The sequence below is a fragment of the Myodes glareolus genome, chromosome 7, assembly GCF_982192425.1.
Source record: "Myodes glareolus chromosome 7, mMyoGla1.1, whole genome shotgun sequence".
NCBI classification, from domain to species: Eukaryota; Metazoa; Chordata; class Mammalia; order Rodentia; family Cricetidae; genus Myodes; species Myodes glareolus.
Genome location: NC_142032.1, coordinates 55067598 through 55086581, shown reverse-complemented (window position 1 = coordinate 55086581; position 18984 = coordinate 55067598). Strand labels below are relative to the sequence as shown.

Here is an 18984-nt window from a genome sequence, read left to right as displayed (position 1 = left end):
ATGTTCTCAAGTCGGCTTTCTGACCCACTTTGGCTCTGGGTTGGGTCTAGAATTCTCCGTGTCTAGCTGGTTTACTCTGAGACCGTACTTCAAAGTGTACAAAGTGTGAAGCATGAGCATCAACTCAAAGCTGATGAGCCTGCAGGTCTTCAATTGTTGAGCAACACTTCCACCTAGTGGCCACTCAACTCACTTTTCAGTTACCTTTCAAGGTACCCAACCAGAACTGCTGTGTATTTTCCAGGGGGAAAAAAAAGTCACTGGAGACCATAGCAACATTATAACCACGCCTGACTGGCTTGTTTTATTGAAGGATGTGGGGTAACAACAAGTGAAGACAGCTGGGACCCCAGGTTGGGAAGAATATCCTCCCCTCCCCGTATGCTCCCACTGCCCCCAAATAAAAAATAACCAACTATAGGGGAGCAGCCGAGACAGAGATGGGTTTGGGGAGGGCAGGGAAGGACACTCGAGGGCAGCAGTGAAGAGACCATGCGTGTGCTGAGAGGGCCCAAGGTGGCGCTGGATGAGTCTGTCTTCCTTGCAGGCATGTATAAATATAAAGATAAGCCTTTATTCCCCCCCCTGCCCAGTGCTGCTTGCCACCGTCCCAGCTCGCCTTTCCACATTGGCGAAGGGAAGAGGGGAAAAGCAAGTTATCACCGAATTGCGATCAAACCCACATCCATCAGCTTCTGGATCTTCTGTGCTATTACAGGGTTCTTTAAGTGTCTAAGAAGAAAAGATGGGAGTTAACTGGAGCTTATTCTTAGAGAGCTGCTATTTCCCTCTACCCAAGTCCCTGGCAAGCTAAATTAAAGACCCTGTGAAGGCAGCTCTGTGAGAGCCTGCCTGTCCTACTATGTGCCAGCACAGCTGTAAGCCTAGCAAAAATGGCTGTCAGACTTAACAGAAAGAAAGCCTCTGCACTGCCAACTTTTTCAGTTAAGACTGAACAATTTCTGGCTCAAGAGATCGGTTACTGATGAAGAGATGGCTCAGGACACTCACTGCTCTTGTAGACTTTGGTTTGGTTCCTAGCACCCACACAGTGGTTCATAACCCTTCACAAATCTAGTTCTAAAGAGGTCTTAATACCCTTTTCTGACCTTTTCAAGCACCAGGCGTACATGTGGTACATACACACACACACAAAGGCAAAATGTTCAAACACATCACCTAAATACACATCTTTAAAAACATGATGGACAGAATTCTACCTGACACATTCCTCTTATTTCCCCAGCACCCCAACTAGACTTACTCGCTCAGAGCCTGGGGGTCCTTTTGCATCTGCTCCAGGATGAGTCTCATGGCTGGGTCACTCATAATCTGCTGCACCTCAGGGTCAGCCATGGCTCGCCGCTTCACATCCTCAGGGCTGTCATGCCTGTTGTACTGTGCCATCATACAGCGCTGGTAACCATCTGCTGCCTCCTACATTCCAGAAAACACCGAGAGGCAGGAGTCAACATTACCTGGTCCACTGCTTCAGCAGGACCAAAAATAACAGATCACTAGCAAAGGGAAAGAAAGAGGGACAGAGAAACTAAAGCATGTGGGAGGATATAAAGGACCACAGAAAACATCCAAAGGAGAAATAGGTGGGGTGACCCTTGCAGGCCAGCAGCAGCCTACCTTACAGCCGGAATCCAGGTCTAGTGCCTTCTGGTACACATCCATGGCTTTCGTATAGTCCTTCATGGCTTCCAGGGCAGCTGCTTTCCGTGTGTAACCCTTGACTACAAACAGGAGAGGTGAGGCACCGACTCAATAGTTCCAGGCTGTTGGCTCCCCCGCTTCTGTCTATATGCCCAAAAGCCTTTAACCTTAATAATCTCTTGGAGCAAAATCAGGGCACAGGAGAAAAATGAAAGGCACTCACTGAAGGTTGGCTCCAGCTGGATACATTCCTCACAGTCCTAGGAAGAAAGAAAAGTTTTCATTAGGCTCCTTTCCCTCCAAGGTGCTCGGCAGCCAGCCACCGTGCCCTGCAAAGGAGCCAGAGGTTTTCGCTTTGACTCTCCTGCTCTTGCCCTGGGTTCCTGAAGAGCAAGTTAAAAAGGAAAGGAGAAAGCTGGGCAAGAGAACCAGGACAGAAAGCTCCACATCATCATCCCACATGCTGACCACTAAGTCTGCAGGCTGAAGGCTGGTGCTATGGGCAATATAAATGGATAGGACACTTCTATCTGAGAGCATACATACTAATGACACTACCTTCAGACTTGTGTTCAAAGAGCCTTACATACTTTGGACAAGCAGAAATTGAAATAAATGATCTCTGTGAGTTCTAGACCTGCCAGAGTTCCATGAGATTCTATCTTAAAAATAAACAGAAAGTTAGGAAGGAAAAGCACTGCTGACACCAGAGTCACATCTTTACCTCTTAGGGTTGCCATGCACCACAGTCAATCAGCACTCCTGTAGCCCTAACTACAGTGATGTCACTTTTAGGCTATTCCCCAAAGATAATGGTATCAAAAACAAAACTCAAGTTGTCAGGCAAGACAAGGACTTCAAATTAAAAGTCAGCCTGAGCTTATTCTAGTGGGACTCTGTCACAAAACAAAAACAAAATCAGGAGTGGTAGCTGGCTGAGTCAGAGAACGCAAGGATGAAGAACTGCATTCACTCTCCAGTACCCATGTAAGAAGTCAGGCATGGCAATGCACACTTGTAATTTCAGTGAAAACCCTACCTAGTTCCTGAGGAAAAACCTCCAAGGTTTATAGGTTATCACTTGCCTACAAGCACTTACATAGAGAGTCAAGTATTTTTTTTTAAATATTTTCTTTCTTTCTTTATTTTGTATACAATATTCTGTCTGTGTGTATGCCTGCAGGCCAGAAGAGGGCACCAGACCCCATTACAGATGGTTGTGAGCCACCACATGTGGTTGCTGGGAATTGAACTCAGGACCTTTGGAAGAGCAGGCAGTGCTCTTAACCTCTGAGTCATCTCTCCAGCCCCCCCCCCGCCCCCGAGCCAAGTATTGTGGGATATTCACATACTATGTAAAAACATATTGCTGTGATTGGTTTTATAAAGAACTGAACACTCAATAGCTAGTCAGGAGGTATAGGACTTCCAGGCAGAGAAAAAGGAGGCGATGAATCTAGGACAGGGTCAGACGCCAAGGAGACATGGAGGGAATTGGGCATACAGAATGAAAGAAAGGTAAAACGGGACAAGGCAAAACAGATTAATAAAAATGGGTTAATTTAAGTTATAAGAGCTAGTGGGACAAGCTAAGGCCGAGCTTTCCTGAGTAATAAGAAGTCTCCATGTGGTTATTTATGAACTGACAGCTGACAACAAAGCTTGCTACAAGGCATGGTAGCTACTGGTCATATACTTAAACAAGAGGCCGAGGAACAAGAATGGTGTTTGAAGTCAGCACGAACTAAAAGAAGAATATTAAGAAAAACAGGGGCTGGAGAGATGGCTCAGAGGTTAAGAGCATCGCCTGCTCTTCCAAAGGTCCTGAGTTCAATTCCCAGCAACCACATGGTGGCTCACAACCATCTGTAATGAGGTCTGGTGCCCTCTTCTGGCCTGCAGGCATACACACAAACAGAACATTGTATACATAATAAATAAATAAACAAATAATTTAAATAAATAAATAAAAGAAAAACAGAAAAGAGGGCTGGAGAGTTGCTGTTTTTCAAGGACTTGAGTTAGTTTCCAGTGCTTACCTGGTAACTTGCAGCTATATGTAATTCCTATTCTAGGGGATCCAATGCTCTCTTCTTACCTCTGAGTACACCAGACATACATCTGGTACACATACGTATACACAGACAAAACACTCATATACACTTTAAAAAAAAAAAAAAAAAAAAAAAGAGAGGAAAAAAAGAAGACAGGAAAGGAAGAATGGGGAGGAAAAAGCACCAAGGGATTCAGGGAGGGCAGAGGAGCCACAGAAGCTTATGTAGCTCAACACTGATTATTTTTTTTTTTTGGAAACAGGATTTCTCTATGTAGCCCTGGCTGTGCTGGGCTGGAACTAGTTCTGGCCTCAAACCAGGAACCACGCTGGCCTCAAGCTCACGGAGATCTGCCTGCCTCTGCCTCCTGAGTGCTGAGATTAAAGGCGTGTGCCAACACCACCCAGCTCAACCAGTGATTTTGAAGGGCTGGAGTCAGACAGACACAGGCTTCTAACTCCCCACAAGCACCACCTACTGCCAACCTAGACCTGAGTAATAACATTAACCTGCTGAGGAAACGACAGAAAAGAGAGGTCTAGTCCCCTGCAAAGGCTTAGAGTAACTCCAGGTCTCACAACTAACACCCCCTCCCCTAGCAGAACTTCCCAGGCCTTACCTTGAGCGCTAGCTGAAACTCCAGGAGCTTGGTGTAGCAGGCAGCTCGGTTACTGTACAGTTTGGCATCTCTTGGGTTCCGTTTAATGGCTTCTGTATAGTGCTTCATGGCCTGGGGGTAGTCCCCTAGATAGTTACATAAAGACAATTTCTATTAGCTCAGTTGGCTTGGAACTTAATACATAGTCCAGGCTGCTGTCCTACCTAGGCCTCTTGAGTGATAGAATTTTAAGTGTGCACCATCACTACTGCTAACTAAGGATGTTTTGCTTCTGTTATTTTGACACAAGATCTTACTCAAGCTGTTCTGGATCCCAGTTGCTGGAATTACATGTGTATACCCTCACACCAGGGTGTTTAGGGACAGCTTACCTTAAATATCAACATACTAGGTTTCACCCCAATTACCACCCCCCCCCAAACAAATGAAAGGATTTTTGTTTGAGACTAGGTATTACTAAGTGCCAACAGCTGACCTAAACCTTTTTTCTTTCTTTTTAACTAGCTCTGTAGACCTGGCTGCCCTCAAACTCACAGAAATCTGCCTGCCTCTGCCTCCCAAGTGTTAGGATTAAAGACATGTGTCACCACCGCCTGATATGGCCTAAACCTTTTTTGTAGCCAAGCCTGGAGAACTCAAGAGTTCCTGCCTTTATCTGAGTATTAGGATTAAAAGCACAAGCCACCCCTGAACCCAAAAATTGGCTGGGCTGTAGTGGTACACACCCAACACTTGGGAGGTAGAGGCAGGTGAATCTGAGTTTGAGGTCAGTCTGGTCTATAGAGCGAGTTCAAGGACAGATAGCACTAACACAGTGATATTCTCTTACAACCCCCCACCAAAGCCACAACACTCAGTAAAAGAGGACTTTATGATAGCCAAAAAGCTACCTAGGCTACCTTCCCCTCTCCTGACAATTGTGTCCCGCAAACAGGCCCAGAAAGTCATACACTGGAGTCAAAGTCTCACGGACAGGGCTGGTACCTTTCTGGAAGCATTCGTTGCCCTTGTTCTTCTCCTCCAAAGCCAAGTCAGGGTTGATGTAGGCCAGTCGCTCTTGCTCCTTCAGGATTTTCTCTGCCTAAAAACATAACCATTGCCAGAGTAATTTAAACTCTCACTAGCATCTGAACACTGACTGAACCAAAAAGCCAAATTAGAATTTAAATTTTTTTATAATTGTGTGCATGTACGTGTGAGTACACGAGTCTGCACACTACAGTGCCATGTGAAGATCAGAAGACTTTACTCTCTTGAAGTTCCCTGGAACATGTGGGTTCTAATGGACTGAACTCAGGTCATCGGGCCATATTGGCCAAGTACCCTAATCTGCCGAGCCCTTCGGGTGCCTCAATTAGGATTTTGATTTTCAGAGTTCTATAGCAAGATTTTTCATCTCATTCCTGGGCTGGGGATGTTGCTTAGTGGAGCATATAGGCATCACAAAAATATCCCCTGCTTTTTAAAAAAGCATTTCTACTTATCAAGGTACACTGTTAAAAGAGTAATACTTGCATATATTATTCAAAACCATATCATTTAGGTTGGGGATGTACTTTAGCTGGTAAAGCACTTGCTTAACATATATGAAGGCCTACATCCAAAGAGCAGTATTGCACAACTCTGTTGTGGTAGCCCAAACCTGTCATCTCAGCTCTCATGTGGTAGAAGCAGAATTATAGAGTTTAAGGTCATGGGAAGCCAGTTTAGGCTTTGCATCCCTGTCTCAAAAAACAAACAACAAACAAAAAACAACACAGGCTCTATATGATGGTACAATCTGCCAAGTTGGTGGAAGAAGAGACCTAACTACCCAAAGCTGTCCTCCGATCTCCACTCTACACTGTGTCACGTACCTGAAAATGATATCTGAAATGAAATTTACACCCTGGCAAAGCTGAAGCATGCATAGCCCATATTGGGTTTCATAGTCTTAAGTTGATAAGGACGACTGACAAGACAAGGACGACTTTCAAAAGGGCACCAGACCTCATTACAGATGGTTGTGAGCCACCATGTGGTTACTGGGAATTGAACTCAGGACCTTTGGAAGAGTAATCTCTTCCTAGGTTCAATTCCCAGCATCCACACGGCAGGCATGTACCTACCCCTACAAAAATAAATGTATAAAATGTTAAAAACAAATGAAGCTGGGCAGTGGTGGCACATGCCTTTAATTCTAGCACTTGTAAGGCAGAGGCACGTGGATCTTGTAACCCTGTCTCGACACCCCTATTCCCCCCCCCCAAAAAAAACCCAACAAATGAAGAAAAAAGGAGAATAATCTTATGAAAGTAAAACACAGCACAATTAATTTTCAGACAGTATTTTTTGGGCTTAGTGAAGGACAGATTGGGTTCCTTCACTACGTTACCCAGGCTGATCTTGACTCCAAGCACGTCATAATACAGTGAAGTACCACCATGCTAAGCTTGACAAATCATTTTTTGAAATTACTGCCTGTGGTAGTTTGAATAAGGATGTCTCATAAGCTCATATATTTGAATGCTTAGTTATTGGGGTGGGGGGGAGAGGAGAAGAAGATAGGGCATTATTTGAAAGAATTACAAGGATTGGGAGGTGTGGCCTTGCTGAAGGAAGTGTGTCACTGAAGGAAGTTTGCTGGCTTTGAGGCTTCAAAAGCCCATGCCAGGCCCAGTCTCTTGTCTCTTTACCAATAGATCAAAATATAGGTCTCCGCTACCGTGCCAGAACCTGCCTACAGGACACCATGCTTCTCATGACAATGAACTAAACCTCTGAAACTGTGAGCAAGCAAGCCTCCCAATTAAACGCTTTCTAAGAGTTGCTTTGGTCAGTGTCTCTTCATAGCAACAGAAGAGTGTAAGACACCCCTCTGATTACAAACGGTATACCACTGTGGTTACCAAAATAATAAAAATGAGACCAGGCATGGTGGTGCAAGTTTATAATCCCAGCGTTCAGGAGGCAGAGGCAGGTGGATTTCTGTGAATTTGACATCAATCTGGTCCGTACACAGAGTTCCAGGACAACCAAGACTACATAACAGAGAGATCCTGTCAATCCTTCCAAAATAATAAGGGGGAAAAAAAGTTTAACAATAACATCAAAACCGTGACAAAAGGCCCCGAGCATTTCCTTCATAATATTACCAAGCAGAAACAGTTCTAGTTCAAGGCCAGACTGGTCTATTGCGCTAGTTCCAGGACAGCTAAGGCTCAAGATTACATACACAAAAAACCCTGTCTCAAGAAACCAGTAAAAGAGGACACAACAACCCTATTCTTTTCAGACCCACCTGCTGGCACTTCTTGAGCACGTCTGGGGTTCGGTGCTCTGCCAGAGATTTATTGTAGAAATGGATAGCATCCTTGTACTTTTCTTCTTTGAAATAGGAATTGCCAATTCGGGCATAAGCTCTAATGAAGACAAGAGGAAAAAAAAGCATGCTAAGGGCGGCCATGCAAAACAAGGTTAGACCTCAAAGAAAACACAAGCACAGCTGGCACCACAGCCTAGACGCTCTTCCCTTTCAACAAGGGTCTCAGCCCCACAACCTTCTCCCGGCCCTCAGCATGGGGGATGAGTTCAGTAGCATACTTGGCAATCTGTCGGTAGTCCTCTCGGTTCTCTCTGCCCACTTCGATGGCCTTCTCACACAGCTCCCGACACTTGTTATAGTCGCCTTTCTCAAAGTGCACAGCTGCCACGCAAATGGGTGAGAAATAGTCAGTCCTTGTTTCCTCCCTCAAGAGTGCCCATCAGCTCTCTCGTCACTGGTTCTGGGTCTCACCTGCTTGATTGGTTATGTAAGTCATATTGGTAGGGTCCAGTTCCTTGGCCCTGTCATAATGCTTCAATGCCTTGTCAAAATCTTTCTTCTTGTAGGCATCATTTCCCATCTCTTTCTCTTTCAGTGCCTAAATGGGGTTGGAAAAGTGAGTGCTTAGCATCTCTACCAGATGACAGCAATAGCAGCAGAGTCCATGCACTGTCACAGTATCAATTAGCATGTGCCACCAACATGACCAGGAAGTAGGTTCTCCCTTGAAAAGGCCTCTTCACACCAGTCAAGTGAGTGAGCATTAAAGTGAACTTTAATTTCTGACTCTGAAACTGCTCTTTCCCATCTTGGATTCTCACCAGACAGCAAAGGGCTTAGCAACTGAACATGATGGTATAATCTGGCAGGTTTTTAGCCACAGCAAGTTGGCTGTTGTGGCTATCTTGAGATCTGATGGCATGGTAAGAGGATCAGAAACGGCCACAGGAACAGCAGAGTCTTCAATATCACTCTCTCCACCCACATGGAGGGCCTTTTTCCAGCTGAGACACGCTGAGCAACCAACACTCACCCATTTAAGGTACTAAATTTGGTAACAATCTGCTGTTCCTGACTATGAGAAGGGAAACACAATTCTTTAGCACGTGTCTCTTGCTCTGGAAGAGTGTTGCTAAGTGGACACCCACCACATGCAACCAGGAGGCCAAAGCCCCAGGACTGATGCAGACACCACACCCGGGACCAGTACTCCTCACGATTCTATCTGCTCTACTCAAGCTCATGCTTGCAGCACGTGGTGAGCGTTCATTTTCACTGCTGAAGCACTCAGAAATTCAGCATTACTACAAAACGGCTTGTAAGGAGCATTTTTTCATACCTACACCTACAAACAAAACACCAGGGTCTCTATCCAACACAGGCTGGCTTCTTTTTTCTTTCTTTTTTTGTTTTCTTGAGTCAGGGTTTCTCTGTGTACCTCTGCCTATCTGAAACTCGCTCTGTAGACCAGGGTGGCCTCGAACTCAGAGGTCTGCCTGATAGGCTGGCTTCTAATTTATGACCCTCCTGTAACCACAGGCATTCTGATATATTATATATATATAGAAAAGATTTACTAATTTATTATATACAGTGTTCTGTATATGTGTGCCTGCAGGCCAGAAGAGGGCGCCAGAGCTCATTAGAGATGGCTGTGAGCCACCATGCGGTTGCTGGGAACTCAGGACCTCTGGAAGAATCAGTGTTCTTAACTGCCGAGCCATCTCTCCAGCTCGTATTTTTATATCGTTTTAAAAAACCACTTTTCTGGGGGCTGGGGAGTTGGCTCAGCAATTAAGAGCACTTCTGGCTATTGCAGAAGACCCGAGTTCAGTTCCCCAACACCCACATAATGGTTTGCAACTGTTCATCTTAACTCCAGCTCCAGATTATCTGACAACTTCTTTTGATCTACACAGGTACCAGGAATGCATGTGGTACAGATACATATATACAGGCAAACACTTATCACATTTGGAAAAGAAAAAAAAAAAATAAAGGTGGTCAGGCAGTGATGGCACATGCCTTTAGTCCTAACATTCCCAGGAGGATCTCTGAGTTCAAGGCCAGCCAGGCCTATAAGAAACCCTGTCACAAAACAAACTTAAAATTTTTATTTTTTTAATTTTTAAAGATTTATTTTATGACTTTTGCCAAAAGAGGACAGAAGAGGGTATCAGATCAGATCTCTGGAACTGGAGTTACTGATGGTTTTAACTCACCAAGTGGGTGCTGGAAATCAAACCCAAGTCCTCTGAAACAACTGTTCTTAATTGTTCAACTCTCTCTCTCCAGGCCCCTATTAATTTACCTATTTATGTATGTAAGTCCATGTGCCATGGTGTATGTATGGAAGTCAAAAAGGACATCTTGCAAAATAGTTCTCTCCTTTTACCATGTGGGTTTCAGGGAGGAATATCAGAAGTTTAGTAGCAAGTGTTTTTACCTACTGACTGAGCCATCTCACTAGCCCTCTGATGTATTTTAAGTAATTTTTTTTTTCTTTCTGGTACAATTTCACTGTGTTGCCCAGATTGGTCTCAAAGCACCAGCAGGTCATTCCTCCTCAGCCACTCAAGTATCTTAGCTCGTACTAAGTACACAAAACTATAGGTTGCAGAGAGAGCTAAGTCAGCAGGTAAAGTGTTTGCCTTGCAGACACAAGATCTGAATTTAATTTCCCTAAATCCATGTAAAGAATTAAGCCAGGCCAGGCAGATCTCTGAGTTCGAGGTCAGCCTGGCCTACAAAGTGAATTCCAGGACAGGCAGGGCTACATAGAGAAACCTTGTCTTGAAAAACCAAGAAAGAATTAAGCCCGGAGGTGAAGAGACTAGCTCGGCGGTTAAGAGCAGTGGCTGCTCTTCTAGAGGGTACGGAATGTAACTCTAGTTCTAGGGAATTCAACATCTCCATGCTGACTGACATACATGCAGGCAAAACACCAATTCACATAAAATAATAAATAAGGAAGAACTAAGACATGAGGGTAGTAGCCCTGGAAAGATGGCTCACAGGTAAGCACTTGCAAAGGACACCACCTATATATAACTCCAGTTCCAGGGATCTGACACCCTCTTTGGGCCTCCATGGACACTAGGCATGAATGTGATACACAGACATGATAGGAAGACCATGTTCTCAACACTAACAGCAAACCAAATAAAACAGAAAAACTTACTAATTCCAGCAATTGGGAGGAGACCCATCCTGAGCTTAAAGTCAGCACTGGGTATAAAATGAAACTGTTTCTAAAAGTCTCTAACCTGGCCCTTCATGCATACTAGGCAGGCATTCCACAAACTGGGCCATGTCACCAGCACCAAACCATTTTTCAGCGACAATCTGCGGACATACCCATTTAATATTCTTATTTCTAAGTGGTTTGGCTGTATATAAATGCATGACAGTTTAGAGGAGGAAAAAAAATAGACCTGTTTTTTATTCTCTGGAAGATCTTCTTCCATTGGTTCTGGCTTGGCCTCCTTTTTGGGAGGAGGTGGGGGTGGGGGTGTTGCTGCCTCTTCCTCTTCATCCATACTGCCCAGATCAACCCCAAGAAGGACACTGAGAGTAGTCATGATCCGTGGGTCTTGTATTTTCCTGGATTGATGGGAAGAAAGAATGGGATAGAGAAATGCCTCCACAGTTAGGAAAACTACACTGCTCTTCAGAGACTCATGTTCCATTCCCAGCACCCATTCTGGGCAGCTCTCAACTCTGGTTCCAGGAGACCCCAACATCTTTGGTCTTCTCAGGCACCTGCACTCACATGTACATTCCCACACACAGATACAAACACACATATTTTTTAAAAAAAAAAAACAAAACTTTATTTATCTATTTTTGGGACAAGTTTTATCTGTATAACAGCCCTGGCTGTCATGGAACTCTCTTTGTAGATCAGGCTAGTCTTGGACTCACAAGAGATCCATCTGCCTCTGCCACCTGAGTGTTGGGATTAAAGGTTTGTGCCACCATACCCGGCAAACACACATAATTTAAAATAAAAGAAGAAAATTTTCTTTCTTTTTTTCGGTTTTTTGAGACAGGGTTTCTCTGTGGCTTTGGAGCCTGTCCTGGAACTAGCTCTTGTAGACCAGGGTGGCCTCGAACTCACAGAGATCTGCCTGTCTCTGCCTTCCGAATGCTGGGATTAATTTAAAGGCGTGCGCCACCACCACCACCCGGCTAAGAAAAAAATTTTGAAAGAGAAACAAAGGCTTAGAAAGATGTCTCAAAGATTAAGAGTGACCATGGCTCTATGAGGGCCAGAATTAAGATCCCAGCACCCATATCAGGTCAAGCTCACATATGCCTCTAACTCCAGCTGAAGGAGAAGACTTAAAAAAAAAAAAAAAAAAAAAAGAATTCCAGAGTGCTATTATAAGCTATCAGACCCTTTTTACACCAATTACAAAACCTGCCCTATTCAGTGTCAAAGAAGCAAAGGCAGAAAAACCTGTGTTCCGAACCAGAGAGCTTCTGATAGAGTTCATGTTGCCTCTACTCACGTGCCCAGGTCTGAAGGTTTGTTCCTTAGCTGTTCTATGAGTTCCCGGTAGGTAGGGTCATTGAGCAGCGTCCTTGTCCTGGGATCGTTCTCCAACTTTTGGTACAGATTAGGCAAGTTGAAAGGATTCATGAATTTCCTCTCTGTCCAAATGAAGCATAACAGTATGAAATGTTTACTTGAGTTACCACAACATCTCCCACCACCATAACCTTCACTTGGGGGAGGACAAGACTTTTCAAAATTAATCCATTACATAAAAGAACACCTACCTGCCAACCTGGCCTCCATGTTCTGCAAACCTTCCTTGAGCTGGAGGTTATTTGCTTCATGTTTTAAACCCTCTTCATAGGTTCGTTTGGCTTCTTCAAACCGGTTTAGGAACTCAAGGGCTGCTGCTTTTCTTGAATAACCCTTAATACCCCCAAACATTATAGAAAATAGAGGTCATACATAGGCAAATTCAGATAAACTCAAAAAACTAGAGTTCTGTTTTTATTAACCCATATGGGTTAATAACACGTGTTATCTGTGTGTCTACTGTCTATAGAGGCCAGAAGAGGGCACTGGACTCCCTGGGACTGGAGTTAAAGACAGTTCTAAGCCACCATGTGGGTGCTGAATATTAAACCCAGATCCTTTGAAAGAGCTGCCAGTCCTCTTAACAACTGAGTCAGCTCACCACCCCCACTTCTTGAGACAGGGTCTCATTATGTAGCTCCAGAGGGCCTCAACCGCCTCCTGTGTCTAGTTCCAACTGCTGGGTTGAAAGCATGTACTTTTTAGACCCAAATGATATTGACATGAAGGCTAACCAGCAAACAGCAAAAGGATACAACACCAGTGCTGATACTAAAAGGATGCGGACAAAGGTGCATAAATCCCCATGTAACCCATGGCTACAAGTTGTCAGTTTCTTTAGCACTGTTTTATTGCTCATCAGTACAACTAATAATCTGTTTTTACTACTGATGGTAACAGACTTGGTGAGGTAAGTGTTAACTTTCAATGAGTACCTTCAGATAGGGTGAGCAGACAAATCAGGAGGGCCTGCTAAAAAGGGACTACAGACCAGACCCAAAGTTCTTATGAAAACTGTGCAGAGCCCAACTCTCCAGCTTACCTTGCCCCAGTCAGGCTTCAGGTCAACAGTCTTGCAGCCATCCTCATAGGCCTTCTGGTAGTCTCCTTTCTTGGCATAGGCCGCAGAGCGATTGCTATAGAGTACATGGTTCTGTGGATCTAGTTTAATTGCCTCAGAGTAGCACTGTAAGGCATCATCGATGTTCCCAGCACTCAGGGCCTTATTGCCCTTCTCCTTTAGCTCATTCACCTGAGGAGGAAAGGAAGTCATCAATATAGCTTTACTCCATAACACTCATTCTCTCCCCCAGAGTGTAGATTACACTTACCCTGCCTAAGGATCAACTAGCTGGCTACTACCAAACAAGAAAGAAAAATGCTAACCCATGCACATTTTCCCACACCTTTGGAAACTAGCAGGAGCAAGAAGACTTCTAGTCAGCAGAGAACTCCAGAGCACAAGCTTCCTTTGAAAAGCAAATTCACTTGTCAAAGCTTTCCAAAGAGCTAAATGGTAAACTGAGTGCAGGAAGCACTAAGTATGCTCAGATACATGACTGAGAAGCCAGCATGGTGCCACAAATACACACTCACAGTACTCAAAAAGCCGAGGTTGAAGAAACACTGGAAACCATCAAAAAACTCAAGATGGGGACACAATGAGATGGCTCTGTGTGATGAAACACTCAAGCCTAACAATCTAAGTTTGATACTTAGTAAGGGGAGAAAAGAACCAACTCCACAAAATTGTTCTACAACCTCCATCACGTGTACAACTGCACCCCCCACCAGCCCCCTACTCTACAAGTTTCAGGATAAGCCTCCATTCCTCTATGCTTATCTCCTATTATCAGCAAAGTTTACTGTGCTGACCCTGAAGGGTAGAGTTTGTCCTCACCAATGCTTTACTATTTAATACTCTATCAAGAAAGCGATGAGAGGATGAAGACAAATATCCAATCTCGTCCTCTCAGTTGCCAAGGAGTTTCATAAACCTTGCTTAAGCAGAGTTCAACACAAAGCCATACCTTTCCCCGCTTCCCTTCATAACTTTTAGACAATCTCAGTTTAATTGTGAAGGATAGTCTTGAACTTGATATCTTCCTGCTCTGGCCTGCACTAGCTGAGATTAGAGATCGAAAAGGGCTCTCCCAGACAGGGTTTCTCTATAAAGACCTGGCTGTCCTGGAACTCACTGTGTAGATCAGACTTGCTTCTGCCCCCCGAGTGCTGTGATTAAAGGTGTGCACCATCACTGCCCTGCACAAGGGTTCTTCTTTTCATTACCTGTGTGTTTAAAGGATTTTTCTGAACAGTGTTGCCTACAAAAGGCCAAGAACTTCATAGTGTCAGGTTGTGGTAGCGCACACCTTTAATCCCAGCAACTGGGAGGGCTGAGGCAGGGAGATCTCTGAGTTTGAGGGAAGTCTGGTTTACAGAGCAAGTCCTAGGATAGATAGCCAGGACTACACAGAGAAACCTTGTCTGGAAAAACAAGAAAACCAATCACAAAAACAAACACCAGAACTTGACATAAGCCTAGCTAAGGGAGAACTACACCTTTACAGCTCCCTGTAAAATGCAAGAACAGGTAGAGTGGTGGTGGGGCATGCCTTTGATCCCAGCACTGGGAGGCAGAGGCAGGAGGATCTCTGTGAGTTCAAGGCCAGTCCGGTCTACAGAGTGAGGTAGTTCCAGGACAGTCGGGGCTACAAAGAAAAACCTTGTCTTGAAAAATAAACAGCAACAACAACAAAATGACAGCACAGAGCACACAATGAGCATAGAAGGATACATACTTATGTCCTGTCACTGGAGTGGGGACATAGCTCACTTAGTAGTCAAAAACCCCAGATTGAATCGCCACATTCACTCTATATGTTTGTGACATATAGAGGCACAAACACGTTATTATAGGACTTATGAGGTAGAAGAAGCCGAACAAGGCCATCCCTTGGCTATATATAAGTATTAAGTTCTAAGGCTTGCCTGGGATACACAAAACCCTAACTCAAGCACAGCAGACCAACCCATCTTGAGTCAAAGTTGTACTAAAGTTATCACAACATGTATTAACTATCATGGGGCTCACGATTCAGTAAACTGACAGAATTGACTTCTTTTAGATGATTTTAGAATCCCAAGGCATACCATAGGAACTTCTATAGAGCAGAGATCCTAAAGGTTAGTTGGATCTGCCTTGTAATCTCAGCATTCATTTTCGGGGATGGAGGATGAGGAGCAAAGACATGGGAAACTGCCAAAATTCCATTCCTTTAAAGGAAGGCCAAGGGAAAACAAGGTAGAAAATTCCCCTTAACTGATATTGAGAAGAAGCTGACAGTTCTTTCTACACAAAGGATTTCATAAAATTTACTATGTAGCCCAGGCCTGGCCTACTGCCTCAGCCTCCTAGCTGGGTTTATAGGCATGAGCTCAACACTTCACAATGAAGTATTTTTAAATGAGTATTGACATGAAATAAAACTTTGAGGGCATACTGTCCTGTTAAAAAACAAAACTAGGGGGCTAGAAAGAATGTTCAGAGGTTAAGAGCACATACTATTTATTCTTCCGGAAGATCTAAACTCAGTTCCCCACCAGGTGGTTCCCATATTGATAGGATATCTGATGGTCACCATGGGCATGAGTGTCCACGGTACACAAATAAAAACACATCTTTGTTTGCAGACAGGGTCTCTCTCTACAGCTCTGGCTGTTTTGTAACTCCACTATGTAGACCAAGCTGGCCTTGAACTCAAGAGGTCTATCAGCTTCCACCTCCCAAGTGTTGGAATTAAAGACCTGTGCCACAACACCTGGCAATTAAAAATGTGTCCTGCTAGGCAGTGATGGTCTACAGAGAGAGTTCCAGGACAGCTAGGGCTGTTACACAGAGACACCTTGTCTCTAAAAACCAAAATAAGTGTTGGGCCTGGAGAGATGCCTCAACAATTAAGCACGCTAGCTACTCTTCCAGAGCTCATGGATTCAATTCCCAGCACCCAATACAGGGCAGCTTGTAACTGTGACTCCAGTTCCAGAGGATCCAACACCCTCACACAGACATACATACAGGCAAATATCAGCACATATAATGTGCTTTGGTATTTTTCGAGACAGGGTCTCACCACACAGCTCTAGATGTTACTCACAGAGATCCGCCTGCCTCTGCCTCCTGAATTCTGGGATTAAGGGTGTGTTACCACACCTGACAAAAATAAATCCTAAAAATGTAAACTATTCATTACTGTAGAACTTACCCGAAAGAACTCCCTTCTTCCAGTGCACAATTTTCTTTCTTATTTTCTCCCCCCCACACTTTTTTTTTTCCGAGACAGGATTTCTCAGGAGCCTGTCCTGGAACTCATTGTATAGACCAGGCTGACCTTGAACTCACAGAGATCCACCTACCTCTGCCTCCCGGAGTGCTGGGATTAAAGATGTGTGCGCCACCACTGCCCGGTTTTCTGTTTTGATTTTTCAAGACAAAGTTTCTCTGTGAGGCCCTGGCTGTTCTGGAACTTACCCTGTAGACCAGGCTTTGAACTCACGAAGATCTGCCGGCCTCTGGAGTGCTGGGACCATCCCAGCTCAAAAGCACAATTCAACATTCATTTTTATTTATGTGTACACCAACGTATAGAACAGAATTAGAAGTTAGGATGTCTTCCTCTATTGCTCTCTATCTTATTCTTTGAGACAGAGTCTCTCAATGGGTCTGGGGCTCACAGACTGGAAAATGAGCCCTGAGATCCTTCCTTCTCCACAACTTTTTGGGTGGGTGCTGACAATCTGAACTCACATTCTCATTCTTTTTGATTTTTTGAGACAGGGTTTCTCTGTATAAGTTCTGTCCTGGAACCGGCTCTGTAGACCAGGCTGGCCTAGAATGCAAGAGATCCGCCTGCTTCTGCCTTCTGAGTGCTGGGATTAAAGGCGTGCGCCACCACCACTGCCGCCAGTCTCGGGTTCTCATTCTTACATATCACGCTGTTTATCAACTGAGTCCTCTCCAGGCCCCAACACTCCAATCTGCCCAACCTTATTCTAAGTTTGTAGTCCTGAGCTCAGTCATTCGCTTACAGTTTACACGTACATTTGCACACTTGTACAATGGCTGGCAGAATTTTGTTCCTGGGGGATGGGGTGGGTGCATAGCTGTGGTAAATAAGCTCTGAACGTTCTAGGCCCTGGGTTCAAGAGCCAGCACCACATACTAAATGAATGAATGAATGGTAAAACAGCCCCTTTTTGTTTTAACAGAGCTAGGTGCTGTTTATTCCAAAAGCGTTTTGGGTTTTTCGGGCCTGTACTGCACCCTATCTACCTCAGACACAACTTCATTGCTTCAAGGATACAGAAAGTTGGTTAACCTCTCCATTACTAATGAAGCAGGGAGGCCCCAGCGTCCCTGACAGTGGCTATTCCAGAACAAAAGGTTTTACTCTGTACATCATTTTAAAAGTAGTAAGCTGTTCTCTTTTTTGTGCGCATTTGGATGAATCACAACGGTTCAATAACAGCTTCCAAGGTAACAAAACCTCTTCAGGCCTCTGGCAGTTGCGGGCCACTGTGGCCTGAGCTAGTCACCAACATAAGGTCAGCAGGTTCGCCTCTCTGTGCCCTAGATGCTGAATGAGAGGTAGGGACTTCTGGCTGCTCACTACGGCTCACAATTGTATGTAACCACTAAATCCCGTGTAATCGGAATCCAATTTCCAAGTGTTAGATACCCAATCACCACCCCCCCAAAAAAAGAACAAAAAAGGGGGGGCGAAAAAAGGAGGGGGGGAGGGGCGACATATGCATCTCGAGCCGCAGGAGACTCGGTGACACTGTCCGCGCCCGCCTCCCATGCACAGTCGCGCGGGCCCCTTTCTCGGGCGCACGCAGCTGCCGTGTTCCCGAAGGCTGCCGGGTTGATCGGTCGCCGGATCCCTCCAAGTTCGTCGCGGCCGACGGGGGCCTCCGGCGCAGAATCCGCCCCGCACCCAGGAGCCTCGGGGCCCGGCCGCGGCCCGGCCTGCTCCCGCTCCGCTCTGCGGGCCGCGGGGGCGACTGGTGCTCGCCATTCTCCCCTCACACGCCCGGCCGCGGCCTCACGCCCTCGCCGCGGCTGCGCGGCACGGCCCCCGACTCCCCGTTTCTTCCCGCCGCCAGGCCTGCGCTACCCCGAGGCCCCGGCCGCCCCTCCCCCTTCACCTGCTCCATAGCCTGGCCCGGAACCCCGTTGAATCGAATTCGTCCGCTCCGCGTTCCCAACCGCACGCGCCGCCTTCTGGAACCTACTAGAAGCTGCCGGGACCCCCAGGTTCCCGCCCCTTCCTCGCCCGTTCACTGGTTGAGCGCGTCCTGGGGGCTCTATGCTCCTCTGCTATTGGGTTGAAGTACAGTCAATCATTTTGGCTTCTCTTTCATTGGTTCTCTGAGGGTCTTCTCGCCAGTCCTGCCTTCTCTGCATCTCGGGATTGGGCGCTCCTCAATAAGCCCCACCTATGTCAGGGCTGGGCGAATTTAGGGAGGAGCGGGCTTTGACGACGTGGATTGGCTGGTGAGTCCGTCAATTGTGGCTGACCTGGCCGCGCCCATTGGTCCTGTTCTTTCTGGAAATTTCCACGACTCTCATTGGGTTGAAGGACTCCTTTACGGAACCGCCTTTAGAAAAAAAAAAAATTCAATTGGGTGTGTGTGGGGTGGAAATGGGCCATACTTGACCCTGATTGGTTTAGGCCTCTGCCCTGTAAAG

At 45.5% G+C, this 18984-nt stretch overlaps 1 protein-coding gene across 1 annotated transcript; it reads right to left on the bottom strand.

Annotated features, from left to right (window-relative positions):
* Positions 1-274: 274 nt before the first annotated feature.
* Positions 275-18594, bottom strand: Stip1 (stress induced phosphoprotein 1). Its single transcript, XM_048457980.2, has 14 exons — positions 18441-18594; positions 13276-13485; positions 12425-12566; positions 12154-12295; positions 11074-11242; positions 8111-8237; positions 7918-8020; positions 7616-7736; positions 5320-5416; positions 4336-4460; positions 1886-1922; positions 1639-1742; positions 1265-1437; positions 275-732 (listed from the first exon to the last, which is right to left on the bottom strand). The coding sequence occupies exons 1-14, from the start codon at positions 18447-18449 to the stop codon at positions 660-662; spliced, it is 1632 nt and encodes a 543-aa protein (XP_048313937.1). The 5' UTR covers positions 18450-18594; the 3' UTR covers positions 275-659.
* Positions 18595-18984: the final 390 nt, after the last annotated feature.

Bases quoted from the DNA above. Each gene is read 5' to 3' on its own strand.
- Stip1 (XM_048457980.2), bottom strand. The intron at 8,238-11,073 runs GTCTATTTTTTT...AACCCCATTTAG, and splicing joins TTCCAGAGAATAAAAAACAG to GCACTGAAAGAGAAAGAGAT. The intron at 1,923-4,335 runs GTAAGGCCTGGG...CTTTCTTCCTAG, and splicing joins AGTTTCAGCTAGCGCTCAAG to GACTGTGAGGAATGTATCCA.